Source organism: Pelobates fuscus, chromosome 6 (genome assembly GCF_036172605.1).
Source record: "Pelobates fuscus isolate aPelFus1 chromosome 6, aPelFus1.pri, whole genome shotgun sequence".
Lineage (NCBI taxonomy): Eukaryota > Metazoa > Chordata > Amphibia > Anura > Pelobatidae > Pelobates > Pelobates fuscus.
The window spans coordinates 135,941,093-135,960,314 of NC_086322.1; the positions used below are offsets into that span (position 1 = coordinate 135,941,093).

At 37.5% G+C, this 19,222-nt stretch overlaps 1 protein-coding gene across 11 annotated transcripts in view; it reads left to right on the forward strand.

Moving 5' to 3' along the window:
- The window catches only part of CAMK2D (calcium/calmodulin dependent protein kinase II delta), a 253,131-nt gene that overhangs the window by 217,992 nt on the left and 15,917 nt on the right, over nucleotides 1-19,222 (forward strand). For 7 of the 11 annotated variants that reach the window (XM_063458274.1, XM_063458277.1, XM_063458280.1 and 4 more), the window contains 3 exons: nucleotides 2,426-2,479; nucleotides 3,636-3,680; nucleotides 9,910-9,958. In XM_063458274.1, the coding sequence (XP_063314344.1) occupies nucleotides 2,426-2,479; nucleotides 3,636-3,680; nucleotides 9,910-9,958 (148 nt within the window). The remainder of the gene's footprint in view (nucleotides 1-2,425; nucleotides 2,480-3,635; nucleotides 3,681-9,909; nucleotides 9,959-19,222) is intronic. The other 4 variants (XM_063458282.1, XM_063458284.1, XM_063458281.1 and 1 more) reach the window with 1 other exon arrangement.

Genomic DNA, 19,222 nt, shown 5'->3' on the forward strand with positions numbered 1-19,222 from the left:
GGGAGAAAAAGATAACTCACCTAATAACCTAAATGGTAACTTAGGGGTCTGTATCATTGGGAAATACACATTCCTTTAGCACAACTATTACTACAATCACTTATCATGTACTCTTGATAACTTCGACAGTCTTCGCTTGTTTCAAGTAACAAGGATGTTACAGCCAACTCCTCCAAACCTTAAAATACTTCTCAGTTCTACCTCTTAGGGCCGTAGTTTGTTCCTCTATCTGATGGATCTCTTCCACTCACCCTAACCAACTTTAGTATGTTGGGGCACGTTGTTTCATCCTCAGAGCAGGGAACAGTGATTTAGCTGCAGTGAGCAAATACTTAGAGGCTGTTTGTTTTTTGTTTATTGTATTTGGATATGGGAAATTCAGTATGAGTAAGTAGCAGGTCTGTCTGGTGAAACTCCACTCCTTCATCTGCCACTGAGGACATGGCATCATAGCTCCTCCTCCAGTTAGGAACAGTAGCAGGACATTCCTAAAAATATATGGGACAGTTTTCCAACCACCCCTTCTCCAACACCAATCCGAATTCTGAGGAGTGATTCTGTATAATTTTTGAGTGTTCTTATACTAATTCATCATAATCTTATAATTTGGTTTAGAGAACTAAACAGGGAAAATGTTATGGTCTTGGAACATTCCGGATCTGTAAAAAGTGCAGAGCATCATCGCAGAAAGAAGTACATTTGAATGGGGGATATTGTGTTTCCAACAGGAGCAATCATGCATGAAAGAATAGAAATACCATGGATTCAGCCTGTGAGTTATCTATGCAAATAAATCCAGGGAGACAGGGACCTATAGAGGTGTTTGAGCTGATACAAAAATGATTCTAGTATGGTCCATTGCCTCCCTGAAAGTAAGTTTGACAAGGGTAATAGCACAGCATCAGAGCTAATGGTATGCACATAAAGGGAATCATGCCCATTCAAGAACCTGAATGTTCTATTGTCTAGACCGACCGGGACGGACATATTGTGAGTCAGCGGGTACATAGTCAAGTAGAGTAGAAAGAGACTGCTGATTTCATGCATGATACCAAACCTTTAGTGGATGTGTCTGGATCACTAAAGAAATCCCCCGTGAGGCCATACTCCCGCTAGGATTCTCAGCTCAAGTGTATTTCAGTGGGTGTTTTTATGAGCCATTATGGTGCCATCTGAGTCTGAATTATGGATGATTTTATTGAGGAGAAAAAAGGCTTGGGGCTGTTGGACTGGGATCATCTGAAAGAGGAAAAACAGCCTAGGTAAAAGGTTAATCTTCACTGAGTTTATTTGGCCAAACCTCAAAAGATGGGGAATAGAGAATGCCCACATATCTGGTTAAAACCTGAGCAGAATCAGAAGGAAGGTAAGCTAGCGTATCATTGAAACATCGCCAAGAATCGAGATTCCTGTTTGTTGGAGGTGCTCCCTACACCACCAAAAAGGGTGTCTGTAAATGGGAGGCTTCTTGACATGGAGTGGATATGTTGAGAACTTCAGATTTATCTCCTGCAAGTATTTGATTTATTTTATGTTACACTTTAATACAAAAGCTAAATAACATTCTGTTATACTCACTGGTAGTAATGGAGATTACCCATGTAGTTCAGCAAGTTTAAAGATGAACAAAAATGATTAAAAAGATGGTTTACAAGCTATTTGAATTAGAAGGGCAGGCTTATAGGCTCAGTTAAAAATAAGTTGGAGAAGGATTGCAGGGCCCTTGTCCTGTTATTTATGAGAGGAGCATAGTGTATCTTTAATGTTTTTACATTTATTTTTAAACCTCAAATTCTCCACCTCATTATCTGAAGCACTGGTAATATTTTTGTTCAGTGAATGGTACATATGTTCATGTTTGCCACGGTGATGTAAACCACCAAGTTGCTTACAGAGCCTGATGCATGCTTCCATGCAGGTAGGAGAAAGTAGCATTTTCTCTTAAAATATAAATTCATGTGAAAAGTTTGTATCTCGTGAAATAATGTTTTTCAACTTTGGAATAGATGGACTATGATATATATAATATTTATTAAGCCCAGCTTTATCTCTGAAATTCCTTGATAAGGTGTGCAAAGTGTAAGACACAATAATAAAATATTTTGAAGGAGAGCACTCAATGGACTTCTTGCAAAGTGACAGTATTCTTAATTTATCACTCCTGTTATATTGACTTTATCAGGATAAGTAACTTAGAGTGCACAAACATTTAAATTATTTGTTAAACTGTGTGAATATGTTGCTGCAAAAAACATATATATATATATATATATATATATATATATATATATATATATATATATATAGTATATACTTGCTTATCTATTTCTGCTTGTAGACTGTAATTTTGGATTCTCTCTAATGTTCACTAGTAACTGAAATAGTCTAAGGTTCTTTTTTGTTTCTATTTTCTGTACACCTGCAGATAAACAACAAAACCAACGTAATAACGAGTGCTAAAGATTCCACTCCGCCTCTGGTATAATTAGTACTTACATTCCACCCACACCTATTTTAACTACTGTATCTTCCGTTATTTGTTTCCTCATCTCCTACTTTCACTTTTGTTTAGCTTTTAAAGACCATAAACTGTTGTATTTCTGTGGTTGTGGTTTTGTTGGGGAGGGGGGAGTTCTTTGTGTAACAGATATAGAAGGCATGCAATGGCCGTAGACTTGTCAGTAGCAGTCAGTGAGGATTTTGCATGTCATATCCCACTGTTTGCAGAGTGTGCTTTGTGTTGCCCTTAGCTCTCCTTTTGATGGACATTGCTTTATCCAAATATAATTCAATGTTCCCTTTGCCTTAATTTAGGCTTGGACATCAAGAGGATCTAGCAAAAGTATTGCTAGGCAACCACAAAATGACCTTATTCATAGTTCATTCTTTCATAATGAATGGCACAGTCAGACATTTTAATACTTTTTTAAAAAATTGTCTGCGCTATAGCTAGCTTTTGTGAAATAAAATATGGACTTTCAAAACTTTCATATATTTTAATGAAAAGGTGGGGGAAAAGTATCAAGCACTGACATATTTTATATTGTATATCGGCTTGCATAACGGTGGGCATTTTGTTTCCAAAACACTGTCTCTGCAAACATATTTTTTTTGTTTAGCAGCAGAGTAGATCGGCACAAGAATCTATCTCCTCTTACTTTATAAATAAATAGGAAAAGAATCATGAATGTAGAGAGATTTAAAGCATGACATTTCTTTTAACTATTATCGAAATCATGGAAGCCGAGTCAATCATGTGCTTTTTTGAGTGTCAAAAGTTTGCTTTGTCACCTCATGGGTATCTATTTAGATTTCAGAATTCAGCTTCCATTACAATGAACCTTCTTCACCCCTCTAAATTTAGCAAGAGGTTAGGTGGCTTCTATACTTCTTAAATATTTCCATATTGTTCATGAATAAGGTCTTTGCATGCTGCTTTTTTAGGTATAGTGAACATTTCACAGACATTTCTTGTCCAGTCAGAGACCATCTTTAATATACACGTCGGTGGCGTTTACGTTCTCTTGCATATTATCGGAGTTTGGATGTCGTTGGCTCTTAATGCTGTCCCTCATACGTCTGCAATTGTACTTACCAATAGGTACTGTTTTTCTCTCTATCTTGTTCTCACTCAGGAGCCCCAAACTACAGTTATCCACAACCCTGCTGATGGAAATAAGGTATTCAGAAGGAATCAAATCCATCGTGCTTTACAATCCGCATATTTCATCAACAAACACGTGTAACAATATGTATCCATTGCAAGAAAATGATGGGGGAATTCACTAAACTGAAAGAGCATTTGATATTTTAAGATTATCAACACTGCTTAACTTTTAGTGAATGTCTCCCAGACAAAAATATCAAACTCTGCAGCTTGACCCCACACGAATAGCCACCCAGAATTCATTTTCCCCCAAAAAACTGAAGAAGCAGAAACAATATGTTTTACGTGTTTAAGTCTTCTTCATTTTTGCCATTTGTTTCATGTTTTTTTTTCTACACTTATAAATTTTCTGCATGAAAATATATTTTTTTCTGTTTTTTTTTTATGTTTAAAGTAAACTTTTGTGTTGCTTGTTTTGTGTACTGATATTTATTTTCCACATTAACTTATGGAACATTCATTGCACATGCTGTAGCGCTTCTTAAATCATGACCGTGATCTTTTACAATATAGGACGTTTATTTTGAGCTAATATAAAATGTCCACATTACATCATTGATAATATAAATCAAGAGTATAGATATATCAATAATTTTTTTGTAAAAATACTGTGACATTGTATTGCATGCAAAAATCTGACGCCTACGAGATAATTTAAATACTAAGAATCTGGATATATTTAGTTGCAAACTTTAGGAATAATCTCCACATTTGACCCAAAGGGTTAATTTGGCATCTGTTCAGAACATTTTTTTGCATATTTAGAGATCAGCCACAAATAGGCATATTCTTTACAGAATAGTTTGGTACATTCTAACCCAATCTGTGAACTATATGGACATTGTAGGAATGTAGGCATATATCAAACACGTCAATTTGTCTAAACAAAAGCTTAAAAGTGCAGCAGCATCCTCTCTCTCACTAACCCCAAGTGTTATGCGTTGAAGAGGGAGAATGTGGGGTTCTTAGAAACTCATTGTAATTACTGGATGTCTTAGTGTGAGCAACAGCACTAAGATTAATCATCCAAGTGAGTGGGCATGATATTGACCACCTACACCTTCATGTGAAAGTAATCTTGGGTCAAATAACAACTGATTTTGGATCAAGAATACACAAAATGGCTATTCACACTGGATAAACAGGGGGGATGTGGGAACATCTCCACAATTTCCATATATACTGCATTAAAGGTAAAGATACCTACAGAATATTAAGTAATATGAACTTGTAAAGTTAAATGGAAGAAAGTTACAACTTTCATTTAAGAACAGAAATATTTAGTAGCAAACTTCAATTACTTAAAAAAAAAAAAAAAACCCACAACAACAATTTTTACTTATTTTAGTAAAACTTAAATGGTTACTTCAACCACCATGACTACTTCACCATTTAGATGGTAGGAGCCTGCATGTGCAGCATTATATTACAATCAGAGATATATACACTTGTGTGCCGTGGGATAGTTACACCCTTGGCACTTGTGACTCCCTTGGAAGACTGTTCCTTGCTGGCTAATATTAACGTTGTGCACAAATGACATATGTTGTCAGTGTGCTGGTGACAGACATCCAGAGGATCAACTTTTGCAGGAAGCGCCTGAAAGGGACCTTCAATGAAGCCTGTCCCACCATTCTATAACTGAAGGTTATCTTTTTTTCCTTTTTAAATGGTCCCTTCTACACGCCCTCGTTACTCCCTTCCCTTTCTGGCTCCTAACATACGCTGAATTTCAGGTATACCTTTTTTACATTAAATGAGGGAGAGAGGGATAAAGAACATTGCACCTTAGGAAAAAAAGGTTGAAGTGACATTAAATAAAAAAAAAAAAAAGCTAAGCTATATAAAAAAGTAAAGTTGCAGCTAAATAAAGTTTAAAAAGTTTTGGTGAAGTTCACCATATAAATCCTGCAGCTTCTAAACAGAGGTGCATCTCCTTTCCAGAATTTTAAACCCCTTTTAGCCACTTTGTGTGTGGAGATTACACATGAATGTATCTGTAAGTGTTTTGTTTATTTATTTATTGTATCTCCAATATATCACAGTGGTGGATATAGTAGCAATGTATTGTCTAATCTTTACACTGCAGATGTTTGTAAACTACATTTTTTTTTTTCATGTGACTGACTGAACACCATGGTAAATTCACTAATGTCTGTATTGCCAAGGTTAGATGGATAACATGCTACCTACCCTTTACACTGTTAGTTGAAGCAATCAGAAGGTAACTTACAGATGAAGTTCCACCACAGTATGATTGAATGAGTAATTGAGACCTTATCTTCGTGTTGCCATGTGACTATTTTTTTTTTCCAATTGTTCGATTAGCTGTAAACTAATAATTGGATAGCCATACACGAGAAACTCTCTTGGTATGGTACCATAGACACACCATAACATATGTCTCATTGATCATCCTAAGTGATGGAAGTGTCTGCTGTAGTTTTTGTTAGCATTAAGCAAATGAAGACATCTGGAGTTTTATCAAGTATTTTATGAATAAATTTAAGAAAGTCAAAGGGCAATAAACTGTACATTTTGAAAGTCAACACCAAACAGTATTTTACAAAGCTGCCAAGTTTTGCAATCTCATCTTAGTATTGGCACTGTTTAATTTGAAGAAGTGACACAGTTTAGTGTAATCTTATCCATTCTCCCTGTGCTCAGTTGTGTGAAGGTTTCTTTAAATCTTTGGCTGTAAATATGTAGAATGAATTTGGCGGTCAGACTGATAGAAACATAGACAATAGGATACAACTGATGAAGGTACGGTATATTTAATATTGATTTTTCATGCACATTTTGTGTTCTGCATGGCTTCCATAAACACACTCTGTTGCCTCCATTGTAAGCAACATATAATAAAGCAATAATGACACATTCTGCATTTGTAAACTCCATATGTCTATTGGTATTTTTAGAATTTCTGTGACATTTAAAAAATATTTATCTCACCATCTTGAAATGATTTGCATTATTATTACACCTGAGCCAGCTATTCTCTCACAGCAGTTTAAGAGACTATGGTGAGAAGTCGGATGAGTTCAGATTATGTATTTTAATACATATTTAGAACATGCCACAAAAGGCTCAACACAGTGCTGTAGTTCTATAGAGTAATTATGCCAGGCAATATTTGTTTCTATATATTTAGAATTATTAGTATGGAATAATTTTACATATAACTAGATACTTGTCTAATCTAGAAAAGTTCATTTTCGGTGACCGAATTCATTTGACAGTCGACTTTACAATACAATTATTACATTATATGACCGTCACTCAAACCATATAACATTGTCTGTTCTGTTCTATTGTGCTGAACATTTGCACCATTAAGGCTTACATGTTCCAGATGTATACAACATATCATGTTATAGTAAGCAATCAATTGATGTGAATTTTAAATGTCTCCTATCCTGATATATGAATATTTCTTTTGTGAGATTATTTCAATGAAGGTTTCTGGCCATGGCATTCTTGTTCATTCTTGTTTTTGACACTGCTGCATTTTTATGTGCAGTGCTGATTAGAGTATAGATCATATTTTTTATATTTGTTTGTTTCTTCCTGTAGTCCATATGTAATTGTACATTGTTACCTATGGTTTGTTCAGTTGATGGATTGAATAGGCATGTAGTCTCCATATTGATAAAATAGTTTTTCCTTTGTGTATGATATTTGTCTCAGTTTGCCCACCTGCAATGGTCTGTTAAATTGTAACCCATCTGTAACAACAAATTATGTTGTATTTTCTTCCACATTGTTCTTTTGTGCCATAATTCTAAATTATAAGATGTCTTAATGTGATACTACGTACAATATATTTGGTCTCCAAATGTAGTTGCCTAATGTTCTACTCATTCTCTCTCTCCCCCTGCCCCCTATTTCTGACTTTATAATATGTAAAGTGTTGCTGCATGTGCAACTTTAAAGTGAAATGCACACTTTTTAGTATTGCAATATATCTTAGACCACCAAATTTATCAGGCAAGTTTGCATACTATTTGTCTGAGGCTCCTCTAGCAATGTTATAATTAAGCATGCGGCAGCTATGTAGAACTCTCAAGGTAGCCACCACAAAATATATATATATTTTTATATTTTTAAGAACTGTTAAATAAAAGTAAATGCCATATGATCATTCACTTCTTTAAATTATGGCAATTTTAGGGTTTGTAGCTTAGTAATGCCACATGGACTAGGCATCCACTGCCACCAAAAGAGGACGTTAATGGGGGTGATGTGGGGAGGACAACTACCATTGACCGTACCATTTCCTATTGGAGGATGGGACAATGGTATGTCCCTACCTCCATTATTTTTAGGCATCCCAAGAGTGCTGCTTGTGGGCAAGTTTTTAAAATTAAGTTTCACATTTGAACAGTCTAGTCCTGAATATTAATCTTTTGATTCTGAATTTGTCTTTTAGTAGCACCTGAAAACCAGACTGTATTAAACAAAATCAGGAACTGTGTTGCAAAATCTAGATATTGATCAATCTGTTTCCACATTTTGCGTTTTCTAAATGCCCCCGATGCCGGATTATTTTTACTATATTGTAAAAAGGACACATCAAGATTTAAAAGACTATGTTGCACAGACAATGACGTCATCCATCCAATTATCCTTTTAATGGATGGCTAATAATACACAGATCATCTCTGTGCAATCTAGAGACTCTAAATCTTTGGAAAACTAGGTGTCATGCTCTGTTATTGGGAACTATACTCCCAAGCATTACCTATTGCCATTGTAATGATGTCAAATGAAATAACTGCTGCTGGGACTGTAGTTCCCATTAAATGTAGGCAGCATTGGGACATGATTTCACCGTTCTGGGCTTAGGTAACGTACTCCCTTTAACGCTCTACCCCAACACACAATCACTAACACATTAACCCCCACATTACACTACCCAATAATCCCCTCACAACCTTAACACTTACAATAACACTAACCCTAAAATAAAAATCTCATGTCATATAAAATAACAGTGAAGCATGTATTAGGGGAACATATTGCCATATTGGCAGTCTGGAGATATTTATAAGCAACTAGCAATATAACCACTTCATTGGGTTGCTTGAATGCAGGTCTACAGCCACCCTGGCAACAGTATAATAGAGAGCAACATTTCATTTTATTTGTTATGTTAATTTCTGCTTTCCTAAATAACCTATTTGTGATTTGATTCATGAATCTTTCTCTCATTGCTACATTCAATTTGGTCCAAAATTTTACGTGTCCCTTCAAATGAAGTCCTGATCTTCTTTATATATATAAATACAAAAATACCTTGCACTCAAGCTCAAATTGTGTTTAAAGTCCGTAACAGACTATTACTTGCCGGGTGCTCGTTTTTAAGGGTGGAAAATGTAAACAGCGGTCTGGAACTGCACTCTCGGTCCTTTTAAATTGAAAAATTTCTTTATTGCATCAAATTAGATTAGATGCAATAAAGAAATTTTTCAATTTAAAAGGACCGAGAGTGCAGTTCCAGACCGCTGTTTATATATATATATAAATGTTAGAAATCAAGTTTGCTGGAAAACATCAGCTTAGCAAAACTGACTTTGATTCACTATTTCTAATCTGTGTTTCGTGCTGAACATGGCAGAAAACTCACAATGACCTCAATATATTCAGATGAATCCTGCATCGTACTATAAGCATCATTAAAGTGCAATCCATATGCTTATGTACAATATTAAATTAGATTTTTGGCAAATAATTTAATTTCTTGGTAAACTATTGTCGACCAGTTGTGAGGAAGAGAAATATCCTTTCTTCTTCCATTCCACAGTTTCATGTCTCAAATAAAACCCTAAATACTAAATAATGCATATTCTGTGTTCCCTTTAAAACTTCATAACATGCCATCTGGTACTGAGATGATAAAATGTTAATGATTTGTTAGATAATGAGGAATAAAACTAGGACATTATTATAGTTCTGTTTTGTGAATTTTGTTCATCATACTGCCGTTCTAAATGTCAGCATTGCAGTTACCTATTGTGGATGTTTTTATGTGTCCTAATGTACTTTACCCAGCATTCTTCCATCCTGTTTCTAATGTTTCAGAGATTCAAAAACAACACATATAAGATATGTAGTGTTCAATGTGACTGAGGTCTTGGTTCCGTGTTTCTTACTGTAAATAATTGCCGGTTTCTTCATCAATTAAAGCAGCGCGATGGCAATGGGCGTTACTTCATTATTGTGTTTTTACTTCTCAACAGGAATCGACTGAGAGTACAAATACCACCATTGAAGATGAAGATGTGAAAGGTAAGATGAAAGCACAGATAGTCAAAGGCATGACCTTTCACTGCTGTGGGTAGGCCTGTACCGAATAAAAGGCATTCATTATTAAGATAAATTCAATAGAAAGTATCATGGTTACAGAATTAATTTAGAATGTAAAAGGTATGGTTAATTTTTCTAGTAGGCGTCAAAGAATGATAATGTTATTTCATTTCATATATTTAGAACCGTTTTATTTTAAACTAATGAGCACCAAATAATATGAAATGAAATAGACCTAATATACATACTACATTTTGGGTTTATCTGTGATTTATTTATTTTTTTATTCTGTTCAGATGCCTTGTCTTTCAAACATTCTATAAAGATGATTTTGAGGTCTGATGTGACTAATTTATATATAACCGTTTTACAAATCAGTGACAAACCGCATTCTGTCCAGTATATTAAAGTTGCATCTATATACTAAAGACTGTTTATGGATGTGACTTGATGTGCCATATTAAAGAAATATATCAACCTGTCCATTATTAAACAAAAGTTGAAGTCAATTTGAATGGTGTATTTGATGGATAATGTTTTTTTCAGTCATTGAAGAGTTATTTTGTAGAACAGGTTGTGTCTGAAGTCCGTTCCTGTTGTCCTCATAGCAGCATTCCTACAATACCTCATTGGTGTTTTGTCCAGAAAAAAATGTGTTCTTCTACACTGATCTGCAATAAAAACTTCTGTTGATGTTGGCATACTATTTAAAATATAATTTCAATTCTAGATTTGCCATAGCTATTGAGTTTGCCCACCTGTGGAAACTTTTCTTTGAACTATCACACTCCAAAGTTATTCTGATCCCATTAAAAATTCAACATAGTGCTAGTAATGCTTTGTATACTTTAAAGAGGACCTATAGTCCTGGAAGTTACAATTGCTGTTTTGTTTCCGCTATAGCAAAGTAATCACTGCCAACTCCTTTTGCTCAGTAAAATTAAGTTTAAAAAATAAAAATAAAAAAAATGAGTTACCCAATTTCCAGTGCCAGGACTCCAGCTTCTCCTCTGGCGATATCAAAATCCAAGCTGACATCACCCACAATCTACTCCAATTCACTGTTTCTATGTGCAAAAGGGTCCACTTTGCTAGGTAAAAGTAGCCATGGGGAGGGGAGAGGCTTGAGGAAGTTGGTGTTGGGTAAGGGGGAAAAATGGTCTTTTGCATCATGGTGTTTTCTTACACTGTGGAAGAGGCTTACGCCATTCTAAAACTTCATAGAGTTTTTATTCCTGCTTTAGTTAGGGGCTCTGATGATGAGGGTACATATCTGCATGAATGGTGGACCTGCCCTAGAGTTAACCAAATGTTCTCGATGTCTTAGCAAAGCCCTACACTAAGGCTCATGGGTTTCCCATTTGAACAGGGAGTATTGAGATTTGTAACTTTTCTGAGCTGTGCACCAGCTTATATAAAGAATCTGTGCAGCCTTGAGAATGTGTCTTTCCAAAACCTGGAAGGCAGACCCACCTACGCAGGTCCAGATTGATGCTCAGATCTGGTACTTGAGCAGAATGAATAAATTACAGTGGCTTTCAATGATGCCACTTATAACTTTCTGAAAATTTGGGACATCTGGATTGAAGCCTTAGCTCCACAGGGACTCCTGATGGTTTAATTTTTGGAGGTGGGTGTCACCTTGAGTGTAACTACCCATTGTGTCCTCTTTTACTTTTCTCTTTTACTCTCCTCTCTCTAGTATCTCATAGGCTCACTAGTCCAACTACTTTTTAGTTGTTTAACGATGCCTGTCTTTTTGTTAAATGTCATTGGCATTGTGCAGCATTTACCATTGTCATGGTAAATCACGGCAACACTCAGGCTGGGCTTATGAGAGAGAAGGGGCCCAGCGGAAGTGCAAACAGAGTCTCCTGGGCTTCCTCTCCAGCCGGTAGTGGCACACAAGGGAGAGCTTTGATCTCCCCAGCGGGCCTACTCTTCGACTGTGTATATGTGTATGTATTTGTTTATATACAGAAATAAAGATTTGAAACTGTGATTTAGGGTTCTAAAAGAAAAACAAATGAAAAATGTGCTTGTAAAAAATATATACAGGTCTATTTGGAAAAAGTCCAGCCATTGTTAGTATAACGAGAATGGTTTGATCTACATCGATGTAACCTGGCAGACAAGGAGAGTGGAATAAAATGGGACTGAAGCGTCATTATTCTATTTCTTTCGCCTCTTGTATTTTCTTCAATAAATGTCTCTATTTTTCATATTACATGGCTGGATACTTTCCAGACAGACCTTGTGTGTGTGTGTGTGTAGATGTGTGTGTGTGTATGTAGATGTGTATATAAATATATATATATATATATATTCAACATGTATATCAAAAGAAATAAGAGCACAATTTATTTTTGTCTGTTTTGCATACGTTGAATAAATAAAAATTGTTTCAATCTCAATATTTAATTTTTGAACATAATGCATATTCTGTGTCATTAAACATCATTCGTAAATGTATAACCTTTTATATCCTCCACTTTACCCACACACATATACTGAAATCCCTCCATACTCTCATGATTTTGTATCATTATACAATGCTGGGCAAAGTGTTATCTTTGTCAAGGAAAAAAAAAACAGGACCTATTCTTGGGCAATCTCCCAGCATGTAGCACTTTGCCCTTGAGAGATATGGCCCAGTACTACTTTTGATTGTTGTACTTTTCTGTATGTACTGCATGCTGTAATTTGCTCTCCCTTTCTAACTTCATTCTTTCATCGTGCCCCATTGCATGGTAAAACCTCCAACCTCCACTTCCGTTAGAAACCATTGTCCTGTTTAAGAGTGACCAAATCTCTTCCATAGGGAAAGCATTGGAATGGCTAAAAGCAGCACAGGGCAGGGCAAAAATGCAGTTTTGGCCAATCAGGACCTCCTCATAGAGATGCATTGAATCAATGCATCTCTTTAAAGAAATTCAGCGTCTCCATGCAGAGCATGGGAACGCTGAAAGTCAGTGCTGCTTTTTTGGCAGCACTGACCCAGGAAGCACCTCCAGTGGCCATCTAAAGAGTGGCCAATTGGAGGTGTCCCTAGAGGCAATGTAAACACTGCCTTTTCTCTGAAAAGGCATTGTTTACATGAAAAGAGCCTGAAGGGAACTATTATACTCACCAAAACAACTACATTAAGCTGTAGTTATTCTGGTGACTATAGTGTCCCTTTAAAATATATGGGCTTCCGTAGCTCCTTAATGCACACAAGCCACATTTTTAACCCCTTAAGGACCAAACTTCTGGAATAAAAGGGAATCATGACATGTCAGATATGTCATTTGTCCTTAAGGGGTTAAACAACATAGTGTTAACAAAGTCCTTTCACACAGATTTACACACATCTGTATATTGTGAATTAACAGGCACTCACAAAGCATGCCAAATGTAGTTCACACACGCTTACGGAGCCATATTTAAAAAACATTAGCACATTTTCTCCCAAGCTTTTGACTATATTCTGGCTAAGAATCATGGGGGATGTAACTGACAAATCTTTGGGGTACCAGTGTTACACATTAATTACTATTATATGATATTGCATCTGAATGAAGGACCCGGTTAAAAGCAAGGATGTTTGATTTAAATCAAACCCCCCTACCCCCCCCCCCCAAATAAAAAATACAATTATAACCTCTCAAGTAGTGCTTTGTGTGTCTCTGGATAGCAGCCGTGCTTCTAGCATTCACAAATAATATCCCTATGATATGTGAATGTATGAAAAGAGCTGGCACAGGCATCTGAACAGGTGTGCAGTATATATTGGAGACTAGACCTTCCTAACACCTCTACACCAGTTCTGCACCTTTATCTTTATGTTGTGTTGCATGCTGTTTTCTGTTTCCTTAATATGTTTTGTTCTTCTTTTCCTTTATTGTTCTTGCATGCCCAAAGTACAGTCTTCACAGAGGAGTGTAGTACGAGGAGCTGCTTTTCTGCTCATCAGTATTCCTGCTACTCCTTCTCCTCCTTCTTCTCTTCTGTTTCTTCCTCCTCATCATCATGCTGGTTGCCATCCTTTCAGTGCCCTAGTGGTCGTTCCTGCTGCCAGCTATTGCTGAAGATTCTGGTCACCTTCTACATCTTCATTTTTGTTTGTTCATATGTTGTGTTTCTTTCCATCAATTCAACAGCAAAGTGCACAAAAAACACTAACGCAAAGTGTCACTCCAATGAGTCTGAGCCCTCCCAGTCCATGTCTTCAACTGTGCAGTGTAAGTCAATCATTTAGAGGAACCTATACTGCACAATATGACATGTGGTACTTAAATATCATCAGGCATTATAACATAATTGCAACAAATGGTCTAAGAACATGACTAATTACACAGAGGCTTAACTAGAAACCACTGGGCCCCGGTGTGTCTCATTCTCCCCCACATCCCCTCCATGTGTCTCATTCCCTTGCCCCCAGCCTCTCCATGTGTCTCATCCCCCCCCATTCCCTCCCTGCAGCCCCTCCATGTATTCCATACCCCTCCCCAGCCCATCAAGGTGTCCCATTCCCTCCTCCCTAACATCCCCTCCACGTATCTCCTCCCTCCCCTCTTGTACCTGTTAGCGGTACCCGTCTGATAAGAATTGCCTCTCATTTCCATTTCCTCTCAGACCAATGGGCCATGCTACATACAGGGGCAGGAGGGGAGCAGCACAGTGCTACCCTCCTGCTGGCAACCAAGGTACCTGGGCCGTTGCAGCTGTGCAATGGCTGTGAAGGTATATTGGTGGCCCACGATCGCAGAGGTTGCAGCTGCAGGTGGGCCCCCTGGAGTGACAGGCCCAATCTCAACTGCGACCATTGTGACCGTGGTAGCTATGCCACTGTGCATACATGTAAATTTACCTTCAGTCTCACCTTACCCACATAATAATAGAACTGTTTCTGTAGTGTTAAAATAATTCAACGGTACTTTAAAGTTAGGGGGAAAATAGATGTGATTTTTTTTTTTTTTTTTTAAACCAGATAAATGTAATTTTACAGATCCTATAAACAGCACAGACAGAGCCTTGTTTGGATGTATGTTTTGTTGGCCAGGACTGCCATGTATCACACTGGTGCATAAGCTGAGCTCATTATACAGTAATGGGATAGGCGTTTGTCTATCTTTTATTAAATTTTGTCATGTGTTTGCACAATTATTTTTGTGTGATTGGAGACATTACTGCAGAATAGGTCAGTACTGTATGGAAAAATCATTAGACATAATTGAGATTTAGTATTCTGAGACAATGGTTTATGGGTGACAAAAATACACACACAGTATTAGAAATGCCGCCTGGCCATACAAGACTGTAAATTTGTAGACTGCACAGCGATTTACCTTGCCAGAATCAGGAAGTCACATTCAACTAACTGCAAATTTGGGACACCTCTTCAGCTTAAACGCGGACTCTCATGCCACTCTCGTAAATACAGCACTCAGAATTAAAGGAATACTATAGTAACAAAAAATAACCTTCTTAGTGAAGCAGTTCTTTTGTATAGTTTATGTCCCTGCAGTCGCACTGCTTAATTCTCTGCTATTTAGGAGTTAAAACACTTTGTTTATGCAGCCCTATACCTCCATATATGTGACTTACACAACCTTCCTAAATACTTCCTGTAAAGAGACATCTAATGTTTACACTTCCTTTATTGCAAATTCTATTTAATAGAGAGTTTCTTATCCTGCACTGTTAATAGCTTGCTAGACTCTGTAGGAGCCCCCTGTATGTAATTAAAGTTCAATTTACAGAGCAGGAGATCATATCTTTTAAAGTGAGTTACATCTGATTGAAAATGAAACAATTTTTTCATGCAGGCGGTGTCAGTCACAGCCAGGGGAGGAGTGGCTAGGGCTGCAAAGACAGAAACAATAGTGATTTAATAGTGATTTAACGCCTAAATGGTAGTGAATTAATCAGTGAAACTTCAGAGGCACAATCTATACACCTGCCACATCAAAGCAGACCTCTTAGGTGGGTCCTACTCTAACCATTTGCCTTGCCTCCTTGAGCTTCTGGCAAAAATATCTCCAATGAGACAGAAAGGGGTATTTTTTATATACATCACTACATGCTTAATAACCCTTAATAGGGAACACATGGGATCGGCAGCAGCATTGCACCCAACAATCTATACACAAAAACTGCTTCATTAAGCTTTATAAAGCTGTTTTGGTGACTCTATTGTCCTTTAACAATAAATAAAGTTAATCTGGAGCTCACAAACCATCCCTGGTTTTATGTATATTTTGGAAAATATATTTCTGCTCTATATTAGTAAGATTTTTTTATTTTACTTAATTTTTTTTAGAAATTAAAACTTAACCGGATTCTTGAATAGCACAATTTATATTCATTTATTTATTCTACCATTTTTTGCCTTGTGTACATAGCAATGTCAACACATCACAAATATCACAAAGTTTAATTTTAACACGAACTAAAATGTTCATTAAGGGAGTATAATAATGTAAAACTTCCCTCCATGATAACTTCAACAAAATCTTTAAGCCACCATTATTAATAGTTTTCTCTACTTTAGGTTCCACTATTCTCTTTAATTCTTTCTTTATTCTTTGACTAAACGTGATATTGTATTAAAACACATGCATGCCCTTAACACAGAAGGAAGTAAGGACAATAATGGTTCAATCAAGATTTCCTTTCATTGTTTAGCTTGGGGAAATGAATGATCACATCACTATTAAGCATTTAGGTTTATTGTAGGTTTTTTAAAAAATATTTGTAATATATTTCATATCACTTAAAAGGACACTGTTGATACCCAGACCTCTTCAGCTCATTGAGATGGTCTGGCTGCATTGTCCCATGTCCCTTAACCCTACAGTGGTAATTATAACAGTTTCTGAGAATAATTGCAGTTTCTGTGGAGTGTTAACTCCTCCTCTAGTGGCTACTAGTGACCGCCTAAATCACCATAAGGCAGACTGACATGTCGGGTCTTCGGTCCATGACAGAGGTCCCGACATCGGGAGGGGACCCAGCAGCTTACCCGTTATGCTGCCGGGTGTGAGGCCCCTCCAAGCAGTCTGCCCTGGGAGGAGAGCGCCTACAGTCAGCAGCTCCGCCGGGTGTGAGCTGCAGACTGTAAAGTGTCTAGCGACCTCCAGCCCAAGCAGCCCACACCCAGCGGAGCTGCAGACCGGATAGGAAGCCCACTGGACCACAAGGGAACCAAAAGGTATTTGTACACCTTCCCTCCCACTGCCACCAATCACCCCCTCACTTGGCCCCCTGTCACCCCCTCACCTAGGCCCCTGTCACCCCCTCACCTAGGCCCTTGTCACCCCCTCACTCTGGCCCCTGTCACCCCCTCACTCTGGCCCCTGTCACCCCCTCACTCTGGCCCCTGTCACCAGGGGAGGGCTGGCAGCCTCAGGCCTGGGGGGCAAATCCAGTCGAGTGGCCCTTTGCACCCCCAAATCAACTCACCCTCCATGCCCACCTGTGTTGAGCATTGCCATGGTAGTGCACGGCAACGCTCCACACAGCCTGCTTGCGGGAGGAGCGACCTGCCTTACAGGTCCGCCTGTCCTGCTGCCCTGGGTCCTAGCTTCCTCTCTGACCCAGGTTTCAGGTCTTCCAACCTTCCTGATTTCAGAAGCACAGTCCTGAATTTCAGATCCTGTCCCAAATTTGTTCCTACCCACCACTACTTCACTGTACCCCAATATCGGTGAGGTTTTTAATTGCTTTTATCACATGAATTTTGCATTATATATACTCACAATGCTCTTACAATAGATTAATTAGACTTTAACATATTTAGCACTAGTACTATTTAATTAGTCTCCCACATTTTTTAATTAGTTTATTACCCACTGATATTGGGGAACTGTGAAGTAGTGGTTGGCTTAACACAATATGGCCATATGGTGGAAATGAATCCCCATATTTGCGTAGATAGGTGATTTTAAGTATCCTTATACGATAAAAAAAAGCAATGTTCATGTGTGTGCTAACTTAATCTATACTATGTATGAATTTTGGTCACTAAGGCAACGCCATTCCTGCACAATGCATGTTTCAAGTGTTTCCTTTTTGTCTTTTGTAAGTGAGCCTTTCCCAAGTCTGCTTTATCAAGTGTCATAACCCATATAGATGCCATCCCCAATAGCAATCAAAAATCAATCACAAAATATTTTAGGCATTGGGAGGCATAAGGCTGTGCATGCAGCATTCCACGAGGCAGAGTCGAGCAGCCGATCTCACGTCTGCCATTTCTTGCACCCAGCCTAGTTCATTAAACTGGGCTATGCATGAGTGTATAACTGCCACAGTGTGGCTGCTATCGGATTTTAGAACAGTTCCAGTCATCCTATGTGATGAGTGTAATTGCCCTTTGGGTTTAAACAACTCAATTTATAATTGCCAGATTGATAGGTGTTTATGGGATAAGAATAGACCCCATTGATACAAATGAGATTATCCTGACTGTAAGTCTCTCCCTGGTTAAGGAGGAGTCTGCTTTCTGAAGAGGGCAAACAAACTAAAAAGTGATTAGACTGGGAACTTTTATGCTAATATATATATATATTTTCTTAATTTACTTATTTTGCCCTTTTGAATCCATTATCTAGATAATGCATTAACCATTAGGGGAAACTTTTACACCCAAAATTTATAAGTAAAATAAAGAATTACTCCCCTTTTAATTCTCGCGGCAGCCATCGCTCTCCTTTCCATGGAGACCACCCAGTCTAATGCTTCTCAAAAGAATAGAACCGAGTGGCCTAACGAGCATAAAAAGCGATCTCTATGCCAGTCAGCATATCTGTCTCTATGCTGAGCATAGGGATGCTGAATGTCAGTCCTGCAAACATTGTGTCACTGTAAGAAGGAAGCACCTCTAGTGCCTGAGAGAGTTACAGCTACTAGTTGTGCGTTCACAGTACAATGTGAACATTGCCTTTACACCAAAACCACAACATTAAGCCCTGGTGATTAGTGTCCCTTTAACTTACAATACAATAGTTTTTTCCATTCTGTGTTATCTCTAATATTAGATTATCATTTATTCATTAATATGTTTTTCTTGAATGTAACATAAGTTACAACCATAATTAAATAATCTGCACTGGTCAAAAGATCTGTGTTACTTGTGTTATACGCACAGAATGTTATAGGTTTCTGATTAGTAGATAATTAAGCCTTGGCATTTGTTACCGACATGGCTTAAGGTGTTTGTGGCAGGCAAATAATATTCTGCTAAAAATTCATGGCAATAGACTT